At 34.3% G+C, this 15,583-nt stretch overlaps 1 protein-coding gene across 4 annotated transcripts in view; it reads right to left on the bottom strand.

Annotated features, from left to right (window-relative positions):
* The window catches only part of XPO4 (exportin 4), a 132,175-nt gene that overhangs the window by 94,801 nt on the left and 21,791 nt on the right, over nt 1-15,583 (bottom strand). For 2 of the 4 annotated variants that reach the window (XM_032838264.1, XM_032838267.1), the window contains 2 exons: nt 9,026-9,131; nt 3,479-3,620 (listed from right to left, as the gene is read on the bottom strand). In XM_032838264.1, the coding sequence (XP_032694155.1) occupies nt 3,479-3,620; nt 9,026-9,131 (248 nt within the window). Of the gene's footprint in view, nt 1-3,478; nt 3,621-3,730; nt 3,902-9,025; nt 9,133-15,583 lie in introns of those variants that run through there. The other 2 variants (XM_032838265.1, XM_032838266.1) reach the window with 2 other exon arrangements.

Consider the following 15,583-nt stretch of genomic DNA (forward strand, 5'->3'; position numbering starts at 1 on the left):
ATGCACATGCACTTCCTGGCCTCTAAATGTTGATGTCCTCTGCCAAGACTGTGATGCCACTTTCTCTAAAAACATTCCCTGAACATGGTGGGCCATTACTAAGGAGGGCTCCCCCAACACATGATGGGCATTTACAAACAAACATGTCTCCCTGTCAAGACTGAAGTGAAAAGCATTCCTTCAAAATACAGACTTGAAGCATTCATTAAACAAATAAATGCAGAGATCCTACTATGTGGAAGAATATGAATTGATCAAAGTGAATTTCTGTACTTTTGGAGCAACACAATAATTTCAAATACACTGATTACTCCTAGGAAATGTACATAAAGCTGATTTTATTTATTTGGGGGGGGGGTGCATGTGTGTGTGCATAATTGCAGAGGGATAGAGGGAAAGAATCTCCAAGCGGACTCCCTATTGAGCAGGGACCTTGATGCAGGGCTTGATCCCTCAACCCTGAGATCATGAGTTGAGTCAAAACCAAAAGTCGGATGCTCAACATCTGAGCAATCCAGGAGCCCCCATAAAGCTAGTTTTAAGGAAGTCCATTGGCAAAAATTGTAAGTTAATAGGAAAATAAATAATAATGGTTAACATTTGTTGATCCTTACAATATGCAAGGCTTCCTATAAACCACCTTCACAAAAATACATACATTTAATCCTCGCAACTATCTTTTGAGTAAAAAAGTATTAACTCTAATAGTTAATTAAACAACAATTAAAAAAACTAATGCACAAAGAGGGTAATCTGCCAGTGCACAGAGAGTGGCAGAAGTGGAAATCAGTCCCTTTCTGAACCACTCTGCTATACTGTCAAGTGTATCTTCCATTTTACTCTATGCAAATGTTATCCCAATTAGGAGGAAAAAAACAGAAAAAACTCTGTGCACCAAATGAGAAGTATGTAACATTATGAACACAATATTCATAGTATTCTACTTATGCAGTATACCAATGGTTTTCATTTGACTTGAGTCCATACTGTAGGAAAATCTACGAGACAAAAATGGCTGTGTCACGAGAAACAAAAGAAGGGTAGCATTATTCCAGATTAAAAGAGACTGAAAAGACATGACAACTAAATACATATAATCTGTGGTTAAATTCTGGATCAAACAAGTAACATAAAGGAAGAAAGGATATCAATAACATAATTCAGACAACTGGGGAAATGAAAATGTAGAATCAGAATTACATTAGATTAATACAGATATGTAAATTATATCAAGAGTATTGAGATTATGCTCTCAGGAGAGATGCTCAAATATTTAAAGATGAAGTATCACGATTTCTGTGGCATACTTTCAGGTGGTTTGGGGGGGGAAATGCACATATATTAAGAGAAATCAAATGTGACAAAATGTTAACTGAATCCCCACTAGGAAGAGTATGTGTGTGTTTACAGTACTCTTCTTACAATTTTGCTAAGAGTTTTGTTTTTAAACAGTTTGGGAGAAAATATATAAGTGAACCATTTCAACGTAGAACCCTACAATCAGCTCCAAAATAGCTTCTGAACTAATGAAAATTATTTAAGAATGAGATTATTTGGGGGCCGCCTGGGTGGCTCAGTCAGTTGAGTGTCTGCCTTCAGCTCAGGTCATGATCTCAGGGTTCTGGGATCAGGCCCTCCAACAAGCTCTCAGCGGGCTTCAGCGGGCAGTCTGCTTCTCCCTCTCCCTCTGTGCTTGTTCTCTCTCTCACCCTCTCTAATAAATAAATAAATAAATTCCTTTAAAAAAAAAATAAGAATGAGACTATTCTTGGATAATACAAGAGATCACATGTGAGCACATGTATACACACACACACTCTCTCTCTCTCTTTCTCTCTAAGTCTACTACACATTAAAGTTTTACAAACTCTCCAGATTTCAGTGGTTCCCAAGTGGGGAGGGTGGGATCAATGAGCAGCCCCAGGGCAAGACAATATCATATCACACCCAAATGGCCTCATCATATCACACAAATTAAAATTTAAATAAAGAAAACCAGTGTGAAGAAGAAGAGAAAGGTTTGAAAACTGGTCAATTTTTCCTTATGCTATTAAAACTGGGAAAAACAAGCCAAACTCTCCCTTTACACACATCTATATCCACTCATCTATAGAAAACATTACCCATTACACCTGTAATGTTTATAAGCTAAGTAAATCTTGCCTTTTTTCTCTCATGCATTCTTGCATATGTAAAGCAACCAGCATTTAACTGTGTGCTAAATTTGTGCCAGTAATTATTATTAAATATTATGAATTCAGAGACTGCTAGAAAATAATCAGTAGGAACAAATGTATGTTCTACTTTTAAAGCTTTATGTATGTTTAATGCCACTAATCGAAATTCCTAATTACCAACATTTCTGATTACGTAACACTTTCCTCGAATTCAATTGTTCAATTACGCAAATCGCATACATACAATGTGCACTGCCTCTTCTCAAAAGACAACTTGGTGTTTGGGGGACTTAAAAAAAAAGGTAAGTAGTAAATGAATTCTTTTTTCTTCTTCTTTTTTTTTTTTAAGTAGGCTCCATGCCCAGCATGGAGCCCAATGCGGGCCTTGAACTCATGACCTTGAGATCAAAACCTGAACTGCAATCAAGTCGGATGCTTAACCTAACAGCCCACCCAGGCACCCTGGTAAATGAATTTCTCCCCCAAATAGTGTGACTGACAATTTTCATCATATTAAAAAAATCATATAGGCAATGAATGTACAAATCTTATAAAATATTCAAATGACAGAATGTGTATGACACAAAAAGAAAACTTACTTTTACCCCATTTCTTAAAACTGATCCATTTTCCCAAAAGAAACTATTGAAATTTGATGCTTTCTCTTCTACAGCCTTATTAACGTGCATTTCTATGTACATATATACATAACACAGATGGTTCCCTCTTCACCCGTCTTAGGATACTCACCTATGTCTTATAATACTTACCAAGTACCAAAAGAACAAGTAAGTACAAAGTATTTTCATTTGAGTCCAAGATCAACTTTTATTTATAATCAAAATCTTTGGAACTAAACCAACACCTAAAAAAACGTAACACCCAGGGCACCTGGGTAGCTCAGTCGTTAAGGTTCTGTCTTCGGCTCAGGTCATGAGCCTGGGATTGGGCCCCACATCGGGATCCCTGCTCAGCAGGAAGCCTGCTGCTTCTCCCTCTCCCACTTCCCCTGCTTGTGTTCCCTCTCTTGCTGTGTCTCTCTGTCAAATGAATAAATAAATTCTTAAAAAAAAAAAAAATCCCTAACATCCAGCATCATCTTTTCAAAGAAACAAAACCTAGTACTGTAAGCGTAAAGAAAAAGTAGTATTTCATTAAGTACCAAAAACAACTCACAACCATGTGAGTTTTAAAATATGAGTTCCAAGCAGAGCTTAACTATAAACATCTATCATTAAAAAAAGAGAGAGAGAGAGAAGCACAGTAGAAGTATTTTAGCAGTACCTCCACCACATACTTACTTAGGCCTTTGTAAGACATATGTTAAAAGGAATGTTCGCAGTGACTCGATGCTACCTTTTTCCAAGAGAATCCACTCTCGGACAACTGCTTCCATTATGGCTGTGGCAGCTTGAAAGAGGACATAGTCCACTTTACTTGTTTCTGAGGAGAAAATTAGAAACTTTCTTTAAACAGCCGTTCATCTTCCTTTGAACATTTTGCATTTATTAATTTAAAAACAGAACTTTTCAGACAAGGAATAAGATGGTTACCTGTTCTTTTTTTAATCCAGTGACCTTGCTCTAGCACCACAAAGAGGTTAGTTCCTCTCAGAAGACACCCCAGGCAGGTGGCAGCTAATCACCGATCACAATTTTCACAAACTTTCCTCACCTCTCTTCAACTGTTACTTCCAAAGCATGAAGAACTAAAAAATAACACAGCTTTAAAAAAAATAAAAATAAAAATATAAAGCAATCAGAAAATTTCCTAAGAGATTCTCACCCTGTGCAAAATAGAGCTTTGTATCTGCAAAATATCTTAAACTAGTCTTTGAACATCACTATTTGTGATGAGCCATGCTGTTAAAATATTTGTTAAGTGATTGAGCTTTCAGCAGGATGGCCCATCTCCAATAGCAAGTTCAGAAACAAACACTATCACGTTCAGGTTACTTTTCTCAAAATGTTAAAAAAAAAAAAAAAAAAGAAAAGAAAAGAAAAGAAAAATGAGTCACATTTACACAAGGTGAGAAGTTCTTGTGAATTTTCTGATTGCAATATTGTTCAAACTGAGTAAAATTCCAAAGCTACACTTAGAAAAACCCAGCCTTAACTAGCAAGTTATAGTTTCTGAACTAAAAACTGAATCAGGAGGGAAAGAAAAAATAGAAAATTAACATCCGTAAGAAATATTTTAATCTTCTATTTTTTCTTTCATTCACCAATACCACTACAATCGGGTTTCCAAACAGCATTATCAAAAGGGAGAAACAGTCAAAATGAAGTCAAGAAAAAGTAGAAAATTTTGTGAAGTCCTAAAAAATAACCATCATGTGAAATCCATGAAAAGTCTATGATTAGATTGCAGGTTATTTGCCAAGATCACTAGACATGAGTATCTGAAAGCCATGAGAAATTAACTCTAGGCATAGAATGGCACCTTCAAGAATTTATTAGAAGAGCATGAAGATATAGTCAGGCACATCATTTTCTCTCCTACTCAAGATTACGTCATTTAAAAATCTTGTAAGTGATCTTGACACAATAAGCTATAAAAATGCATGAGAAAAGGTATACCCTACATAAATTCCTATCAATTTAGACTACTACATGTGAGTTTTGAACCTATAAAAACTAATAAGAGGAACCAATTTGGACTTTCTTCTTTTTAAGTTTGATTATTCCATGCTATCTTAACATGAATTCTAATTGAGATGATAATCAGAACTCACAAAAATTTAGAAACCTTAAAAAATTATCAATAAATAAAGCAACAGCTTCCAAAAATGTAAACCTATTATAAAAAGATATTTAAAGTTCCAGGAGTAAAAAACAAACAAATCATGTTTTATTCAAAGAGGATTTGAAACAGAAACTAGCTCTATCTATTTAGATCACTTAAGGAGAAATATGGTACTGCTTCATAAAGGTAAGTTAAGTAGTCTCTTACTATAAACCTCTTCCTGAAATTGAAGGATGATTGATGGCCTAATTTCATTTTCTATTGCAATGGTAAAAATTTTAAGGACAAGAAACCTGAAATCCTTAACTATGAGTTTTAACAAAGAAGCAAAATCTTATGGACTCACAGAATTTTGGAAATACAATTCCAAAGATTATCTAATTCATTTTCTGCATTTTACAGCTAAAGAAAGTGTTGATGAACCAAGAGATTAAGAGAAGAAATTCAATAAGCATGGCTGGTAAATGTTTCTTGAGCGATACTAACCCGCCCCTAAAGGCATATGCCAATGAAGAGAAGACCAAACAAGTACCTTCTTGTTTTCATAAGCAATGAAACATGCTTATTTCTAACTGTTTGTGCTTATACCCAATCCATTTCTCCTGCCTCCTCCTCCTTTTTTGCAAGGGTTGGGGGAGGAAATAACTGCAGAAGGTGAATGACATTCAAAAGTTTCCAAGATAACTCTTAGATACCTCTGTTTGATATTAAATAGGCATAGCTAAATTACTACTCCCATAAGAAGCTGTCTCTAAGAATGGAGGATCTGAAAAAAAGAAAGCCGAATTCCAAATTTAAAAGGAGAAATTTTCCTAACCTAATGAATTATACCTTCTTGTAAAACTTATGATTAGCCTTCATAAACTGTACTTACATGTAATATAAATGTGCAGAAGCTCTATGGAACTCTAGAAGCTACCAGCAGAAGATTAGGACTTCACCTGGACAAACAACCTCTTATTCTTGCTCTCTGCTCTAAAAATGCTTGAAATTGCAAAGTCTTCATGAGGAAATCACAATTTACTTAGAATTTCTGATACTTTTAGGATGACTCTCCACTGACCAGGACACTGTCTAGATAATAAATTATTTTGGGCCACTTCGGCAGGAAGCTCTCACTTCCCACCACAGTAACTTTCTTTAATAATAATTATGTAAATAAAATTAATTTCTATCATGTCAGCCATCTGAAACTACACAGAACCATGAAGACAAAAGTTAAAATAAATAATGAGAGGTGAAATAAATTGAAGTAAATAATGAGAGGCAGAGCACTACATTCTGATCAAAAATATTTTCAGAGGAATACTAAAACCATAATAGTCAAGTCTGAGATATTCAGCTACTATAGACAATTACCTCTGGCCAGATTTCTGTCTAAAGCACAGGCAATAGAAGCTCCAGAGTCTGCTTAATGATACATAGGCACACCAATCAACAATAAGTCCCGGGTTTCACTTTGTTTTGTTTCAACCACTTCTGAGATAAGAAATTAAAGAAATCCATTTCTCTCTGAGGGAAGGATAGAAGAATGCTACAAAGTTAGTCCCAGAAGCATTGAACCAATCTCTGACTGGTTGGAGGTATTTCTTAAAACAAGAACAGAACTTGCAGGATTTGTGAACGCACATTCGACCAGACCAAACTAGCAAAACCTTAAGTGCCAGACTTCTGAAGTCTAAAAGTCTTCTGATAAAATGCACAGGCATGCAACATGAACACGCACATGCGTGTGTGCACACACACACACACAGAGAAGAGTGGAAAAGTAAACCTAGAATAAAAATAAAAGTGTAGAAGAGAAAGAAATGGGGAGAAACAAGCAACATAAAACTTAAGTGGGAAGGAAGAATTTTAAGAGGCCAGAAAAGGGAAGCATCAAAGAGAAAGTCTCCCCTTCATCAGAATATCACCCACTGTATAAAAATGACATATTATCCCTAAATAAGAATGTGAAAATTCTGAATTGCGATTGACTGCCACTTGTATGAGAAGTCTTCTTAGAGGAATTAACCCTTCTGTGCTGGTGGCAACTGAGTAAGGAGTTGAAAGATTTTCTGTGAAGTTTAGATGTAAACATTAATGTAACACAGGGCTTTGCAGTACATTAATGATTAGATTATGCTTATAATACATGCACTCAACCTTTTAAAATAGTTAATGTCTCAAAACCCAAACTGATTTTAAAACCACAGCCAGAACTAGCAATACTATTCTTTAGAAATTTTTATCAGGAAAACAAAAGTATTCTAAAACAAGCTCAAATCATAACAAAGCAATAGTACTTCATAAAATATACATACTCTAAAAAGGAAAGAGTTGTATAAACAAATACACTCTAATAAAATACTTAAAACTTAGATCAACTATTTCCCAACTAGTACAGAATGACAACTGAATTACAATAGAAAGTCAGATGAAAATGATGGAATCCTAATTAATGTAGTTAAGGCATAAGCCATAAAATCCAGACTCAAATTATTTTAGGTGACTAGTTTAATACGATGGCTTTCTAAATCAAATTTCTAAATGCTGGACACGCTCAAGGCAGTAAAGATGAAGCCTCCCTTAAATTCTTAATAGTGATTTTAGTTTTGCTTCTTATAATTTAACATGAAATCAAATATTCTCCATGGGCATGTGGTAACAAATTTTCTTAGTGCCAGAAACAAATTCACCCCAAAGTATAAAAATTGACCATTAAAAAAAAAAAAACAAAAACTGCCTCATTTAGAATTTAAAAGGTGGTTATTAAAACTGTCCCTCTAATGGTAAGATCTAACTCCTGAACGAGACAAAGCCACCTTCACCACCACTGCTAGCTCCTTGCAAAAAGAGAACAGAGCACTTTTTTAAGGTTATCATATTTTTTAAATGCCTCCGAAATCAGGAAATGGGGTCACTTATGTGACTGTTTACAAAGCGGTTTTAAATGTTATTACATTTGTGCCTCATAACAGCTTAAGGCAACCAAGTCCATGAAGGAAAACGGTACCAATATTCTCCTCTTACAGATGAAAAACGGGCTAAATGACTTCCTTAAGTTGATACCATGCAGCAGGCACCACTGGTATCCAGATCTCACCATACCTACAGCAATACTCTTTCTACTCCAATCTGACAACTTATTTATAAGCCCTTTATGTAAAGCATTATTAACATAATTTTAATTATAGGCTATTTCAATCTAGAAACCAGAGTGCTGGTGGCTAACAGATGAGTCTTTCTAAAAGCACAAGAATAAAAGGTCATAAATTTTAGGTCTTAATACACAACTAATCAACTTTGTAGTCAAGGATAACTCAGAGCCTCAAATATGGGTTACAAAAAATAGCTCCAATTAAGAAAAAGAGCCAACAATAATTAAGTTATAAAATAACAATAACCAATGAAATTATCTCTTACTGTTTTTGAAAAACATGTAAGAGGAAGAAAACTGTGTGTATATATTTTAGAAAATGCCATTTTTGGACAAGAGTTTTAACTTTTGTGATTATTTTTAAAGGAAAGAGATCATTTCTGTACATATGTCAGATAAAAGGTACCCGTAAAACATTTTTACAAGAGTAAAAATGCTTCATTTAAAAATATACAGTGATAACCTACATAGAACTGACTAATATTTGCTAAGAAAGCTGAGTATAAGCTACATGGTTAAAAAAATTTTTTCTGAAGAAAAAAAAACTAAAAGAAAAACTGTTGAAACCTCCAAAACAATCATAATTTTAAAACACTAGGATAAGCTATATTATAGTACATTTCCTATGATAAGTGACAGCACGCTTGAACAACTGAAAAACTGTTAGACTTTTCCCCCCACCATTAACAGCCTTCGTGTTATGGTCAATAATAAATTACTGAACAAATTATTGAATAATAAATTACTGAATACTATATTCAGGGGAAGAAAATTCAAAGGAAAAACAAATTTCTCTGTCTGGCTTTATGGGATATCTTTAAAGCCACTTCAATAGAATCATTATTAATGGAAAATTTTAACTATACAAACCTGCTTGCTTTAAAAGGAATTTAAAATTTAAAAACATTCAAGACAGAAAAACGAGATCTGATTCTGCAACAATATTTTTAAAATGAATACTTACCCAAAATATGCTTGCAAACTGCAAATGGTGATTTTGATTTCCTAAATGATAAGAATATGTGCTCTGCATGCTGGCGTTGTTCATTATTAACCATGGAAGGTGGTGCCTTGAGAGTTAAAAAAACAAAAGCAAAACAAAACAAAAAAACAGAGTACACTTGTTTAATAAGAAAGCTTGAACAGCAGCAAACCTTTAACCCACAGAAAGAGAAAATATTTTCACTTGGGGGGGGTTGGTGGTAATGAAAGGACAAATTCCTGCTTATTATTTTAAAGAAACTATAGTATAAAACTTCTTAATAAATATTTAAAATATGGTTTCAGGAAAAAGGAAGAAATTCCTGGCAAAGTTTGGATGAGAACCCTTTAAAGTTGCCTACATTTTAGAAGATAGATACTTACCTAACATTTTCCTTATCTTTTAAACATAGCTAACTTACTGCTTTTTATTCCAAAATATATCACTTCATCAAGTTCAAATAATCTCTAAATTCTTCAGCACTGGTGAAAATGAATCTTAAGTTACTAAAAATTTGTTTTCTAACAGCAATCCTTTAAAATAAAAGTTATTACCAGATAATTCTACCTCAAGTTTTCTAAAATCACCATTAAACCAGAAAAATTAGGGAACAGTGAAGTTGGGATTTATAAAACTCCTATCTGAATAATAAATAAATCAGAAAAAGCCAGAATTCTGGCTTAACAAAAACCACTTGTACAGTCTGTTAGATTTTTAAATTCTATTTTGTTCTAAAATTCCATTTTGTTCTTTCCTCTAAAGATAAATATTCTTTTGAACCTAAAATATATATATTCTCATTATATGGCGTGGTTATCTTTGACTCATCGGGACCCATCTGAAGAGAAGAGATTGCTTAAATAAGTCTACCAATTAAATACCAGAATTCTCAATTTGGGCAGGGAAAGTCAGGGTAGATGGTAGGAAAATAAACCTTTGCTACTGTAACCAATACAAAATGGGGAGATCAAAATTTCAACTATATTCAAATAATCTGGAAGATAAAAAACATTTTGCAACAAAGTATGTTAGATCATTATTATAAACTACAGCAACATTAGTCACTATAATTTTAGTTAAAATAGTGAGCAGAAATGTGTATCTATGAGAAATTAACCAACTTTGATAGTCTGGCCTAAGGGAATTCTTATAATTAGCTAAAACCAGTTCAGATACTATTCCCAATGATAGAGCACCCTCTACAGCTCTCTAATAAAAATGAAAATATTTTCATTAAAGAATTGTGTTAAATTCCTTAATATGTTTTTTGAAAAAAGGCTTTATTAATAAAATACTGTGAAAGCTATGCTAAATATAAATATTTTTGTCCTTCCATTTGCAAATTCTTCATTCTCACCGTCTTTTTAAATTCAACAAGTTTGTGTTTTTGCAAGATATATTTTCATTAATATCTGCTGACTATACCCCAGAAACACAGGCATATTATTAAACATCACTGCAACATGTTATACTGCTATGAATACAAATCAACAACTATGAATTGCCCAGGTAATTCTGATTTAAACATTCATCTCATCACCCTTGAAAAGTAGTACATATACAATTTTGCAAATAATCATGCCAGTTACTCTACAAACAAAAATAGTTCCTAAGGCTAATGACCTTTAGACACTCTAGTAAAGTACAGGTCTCAATATAACTTAACTATTTCATTTATAAAGTATCAGATTTCCTAAGTAGTGAAGTATAATCTAAAAATTGGTTTATCTCAATCACCTGGTTGAACATTATCATACAAACAATAAAATCATCAACTGATTCATTAAATGGCAATATGGTGTTCACTTTAGTTTCCCAAAACCAAAACTTTTAATTCTTTTTGAAAATGACTTGGCAGTGGTTTCCAAATAGCAAGTTATATGCATCGCTGAGTGCTGAAAAGCTTTTTTGTTAAAAACAAAACAAAACAAAACACAAAACAGATTCCCAGCCCCTAAAGATTCAGCAGGTGGGGAGCCTAAACCAAAAATATGCATTTTTCCCTCCAAAGTCCCTACATAGTATGACCTATAGAACCTCCACCTATAAACTTCCTCTTTAGAAATCAGAACTCTCTTGGAACACTGAAAAAAATAAAATTAAATTTAAAAAAAAAAGAAAGAAATCAGAACTCATCCTTCAAATTCTGCTTCAGTCTCTCCTTCATCAGCTTTTTCTGACCTCAACCTAGTCAGCCTGAACACAAATGATGTGTCTCTCTCACCTTGTAGGATACACTACAGGTGTATCTCTGCTACCCAACTTACCATAATGTACTCCAAGTATTTGCTTACCCCTCTTTCCTTTTCTCTGACTTTTCTGACACCAGAAACTTTATTTTACTCATCTCTAAATTCCTAGAGCCTTGCACATACCAAAAGGAGAGGCAACACAAGACTGAGTACTCAGCACTGCAAAGCATTATTTTCAAACAGATGGATGGGAACGTACATATATAATCTCATTAACCCCAATAACAGCCTTATGAGGTACAAACTATCATTATCCCCATTTTACAGATGAGGAAACTGAGGAATGGAGTAATCAATCTGCTCACGATCAGAGGAAACAGAGGTGGAAACTGAACCTAGAGCCCTAACTCTTTAACAGAAACTACACTTAGGTGATTCAGTACCATGTAAGACTTACAGTGTTTAAAGCATGGATATAGAAAGGAAGTAAATTCCCCCTAAAAGTCCTCCTCTAGCACCCAATGCAGGCATTAGAATGTTTTACATAGCTTGTAAACTTTCAGTAAAGAAATAATAATAGTAAAATAAAAGAGTCTTTTTGTATTGTCTATTAATGTTCTTTCATTGTCACTAATAAATAGTAAAAACTTTAAAAAAGCTCACACTTCCAAGGTGTGATCAAATGAATCAGAAGAGCTGAAAGAAATAGTTAGGTGGTAGCAGAGTACAGCAATGGTAAGAGGAAACAGCAGGTGAGCAATTCTGGGTTTCTTCAGGACAACAAAGTCAACATCAGGAAAAAATTGAGAGGTTTTTCTAGGGAGTCACGCTAGCAAGAAACATGAAGGTCACAAATTCCTAACTCAATATACTGGTGTTTCTCACCCAGCCTGCACCATTCCATTAGCCTATCCAGGCCACCGTCAATTTACAAAAAAACCTGAGAAAACACCATTGGTAGCACACAGCCAAGGGCATCTGAAGTTAGAACTCAAAATACACTAATAAATGGATTAAATGACATATTTAATAAGAGGGGTTTGGGGGGAGGGGGTTGGGAAAACCAAAATACCTAAATAATTTCTATTCAAAAAGTATTTACTGAGGCTAACTAAACTTCAAGCACCATGCCAGAAGCTGAGTGTGTAAAAACAGGGAAAATTACCCTTGCCCTTACAGAATTCTGAGTCTTAGAAAAGACAGACATTGATCAAGTAATCCTGCAAGTAATTATGACAGTCTATCACTTCTGCCACTAACTGCATTCTGGTTTCTCTGTCATCATGCTAATCTATCCTCAAAAAATCCCACTTGCTAAATCCTATGAGACCTTCACACTTTTTCTTTCCCTGGGCAGCTACAGTAACTTTTATTCCGGTTAACAACAAAAGTATTAATTATTCCCCATGCAGACTGCTAAGTTACATAACATACGCTCTTATTTAATCACAGCAACATCCCTGTACAAATTATTTCCTCTCTTTTACATATGGAGAAACTTGTATTTGCAGATCATCACATACCCAAGATCAAATATCATAACCAGAATTTCACCTTACGTTTGTGTGATATCAAAGCCCATTATTTGACTCTTTTTTAGTACCAAGGAGGAGACATGGTTGAGACTAATTTCTATCAGATAGCTATTAAAGAAATCTGAGTAATATTCTTGGCTTACTATAAATACCAACACTTATAGAACTGTGTTAAAAAATGGTCAAAGATTGAAAAATCAAGCACAACTTGTAGAAAGGAAACAAGCTACAAAAGTAGAAAACAAAAGTGGAAGTTATGTCATAGAGCTCGTAATAAGAATTTTCTTAGCTCTAATTGTTCTTTTTTTAGAGAGAGAGCATGGCTTAATGTTCAAATTAGAAAATCACAGATGGTGCTCCCTCTGGCAGCACATACACTAAAAAAAAGAAAATCACAGATGTACTACCTAAAAACATGTTTACTGGCAATTTTTCATTCATTCCCTGAAGACTTTAAGTTAAGAATTTGTTCAATTTTTAGTTTTCTATCTATAATCTTTCCTTAAACCTTTGGAACCTACCAATGCTCCTACCTAAATTTAAAACCATAATATATAATGATATTATCATACCAATATTTCACAGTGTTTCACAAAGACTAAATTCCAGATACTGGACCTTTCCAGCTAAACACATTTGAGAGATGTGCCCTAATTAATCTCTTGTGATTTCCTAGCACATTCCCAAAAACTGTCCTTTCAAATCTGTTTTTCTCTTAAACCTCTCATCTCATGATACCCAGTACTGCAATCTCTCAGAAAATGATCTTTTTCTTTCCCAAAGTGAAAGCCTTCCTGTATGATTAGTTCCTTTATGTATCTTCCTTTTCAAAAGGACTGTTCTCCTATCACCTTCTCCAATTTCTAACGAAATATTCCCTCCCCCTCAACTTTCTCTGAAATCTAAATCCTCCTCCCATTCCTGCCCCACTGGCTCCCTGCTCACATATCACCTCAATTCCTCCCTCCTCTCTTCTCTCTTTTTATCTTAAAGTTATGCTAAGCAATGGCACCGTGCTTTCTGCTTACAAACAGGTTTACCCTACCTTAAAAATCCTTTTAAACAATCTTAGAGTCCCCTTTAATTAAAAGAATGGGATACCAGGTTTCTAATCCTATCTCTGTAGCACAGTATTTGGGAAACTTCCAGTCAAGGATCTCTCCAGGCAAGTCATGGTTCCCATCTAATGACGCTGATGAATACATCTTATAATTGGTAAGAGAACTGCAGTTAAAAATACACGTATGAGTCTCCTCAAATTAACCTATAATAATAAATACAATTCCAATTTAAATACCAATGAACCTTATGGTTCATCTCAGAATATGACAAGGTGATCCCAAAACATGTTAAGAAAAAGGCCCAAAAGAGTCAAATTAACTAGGAAAAAGGACCTTGAAAGCAGTATGCCTAAGTGAAGTGAGAGAGAAAGACATTTATTTAAAGAGAATGATCTCACTTATATGTTGTCTCTAACAAAAAACAGCTCTTCATAGATACGGAGATCAGATTGGTGGCTGTGAGGAAGAGAAGGATGAAATGGGTGAAGGGGGTGAAAAGGCACAAACTTCCAGTTATAAAATAAGTAAGTTATGGGGATGCTATGTATAGGATGGTAACTATATTAATAATATTGTATATTTGAAAGTTACTAAGAGAATAGATCTTAAAAGTTCTCATCTTAAGAAAAAGATTTAGTAGCTATGTATGGTGACATGTATTAATTAACTGTGATCATTTCGCAAGAGAAATACTAAGTCATTATACTGTATACCTGAAACTAATATTACAGGTAATAATAAATAACACTTTGAGGTTCAAAAAGACTATTTAAAATATGGAGAGAATGAGAAAGGGGGATGGGGGATGGGTGAAATAGGTGATGGGGACTAAGGGGTGCACTTCTGATAAGCATGAGGTGTTGTATGAAGTACTAAATCACTAAACTGTACACATGAAATTAATATTACACTGTATGTTAACCGGAATTTAAATAAAAACTTAAAAACACAAGGGAGTCTTAGACATCCAAGTATGAACACCTATAAAGGCATTATCATAATTTTTAAAAATAGTAATAGAACAGGAAAAAAAAGGGAGCAGAGAATTCCAAGAAACGGACCCATGACATATGACAAATTAGTAAGGAAAGGCTACACTATACAATAAATGGCACAGGAAAGTTGGCTACTTACAAGCAAAAACAAAAGATCAGATATTTCCTCATACACAGTAATAAGTTCTTAGTGCATTTAAGATTTATACACAAAAAGCAAAACTTTAAAAAACTAATGACAAAACACAAGAAGAAACAATAGGAGAGGGGCACCTGGTCAGCGCAGTTGGTTGGCTGTCCGACTCTTGGTTTTGGCTCGGGTCATGTGTAACTGAGCCCCACCTCAGGCTCCGTGCTCAGTGTGGAGTCTGCTTGGGATTCTCTCCCTTTCCCTCTGCCCCTCTTGCTCATATTACATGCTGTCTAATCCAATCCAAACAGTTACATAATGCAACAGAAAAGTGGCCAATGAACAACAAGCCAGATATTTCACAAAGAAAGCAAAAATGGCTAATGAACATGAAACATACTCAACCTCACTAGAAACCACTGAAATGCAAATTAAAACAATAAGCAATTATTTCTGATGATATTATTACATCAATGTAAAATGATGCAGATTAAAAAAATAGTACAAAAACAAGAGCTTGGAAGTTTGGGAGTACTGTACACAGCTATAAGCTTATGATAATCTAAAATGAAACATTCATTTGGAATTTAGAATTACCTAGAAAAAGTTGGTGGCCCTGAACAGCAA

This window comes from Lontra canadensis, unplaced genomic scaffold (assembly GCF_010015895.1).
Source record: "Lontra canadensis isolate GAN:19392208 unplaced genomic scaffold, GSC_riverotter_1.0 scaffold103, whole genome shotgun sequence".
Classification (NCBI taxonomy): Eukaryota; Metazoa; Chordata; class Mammalia; order Carnivora; family Mustelidae; genus Lontra; species Lontra canadensis.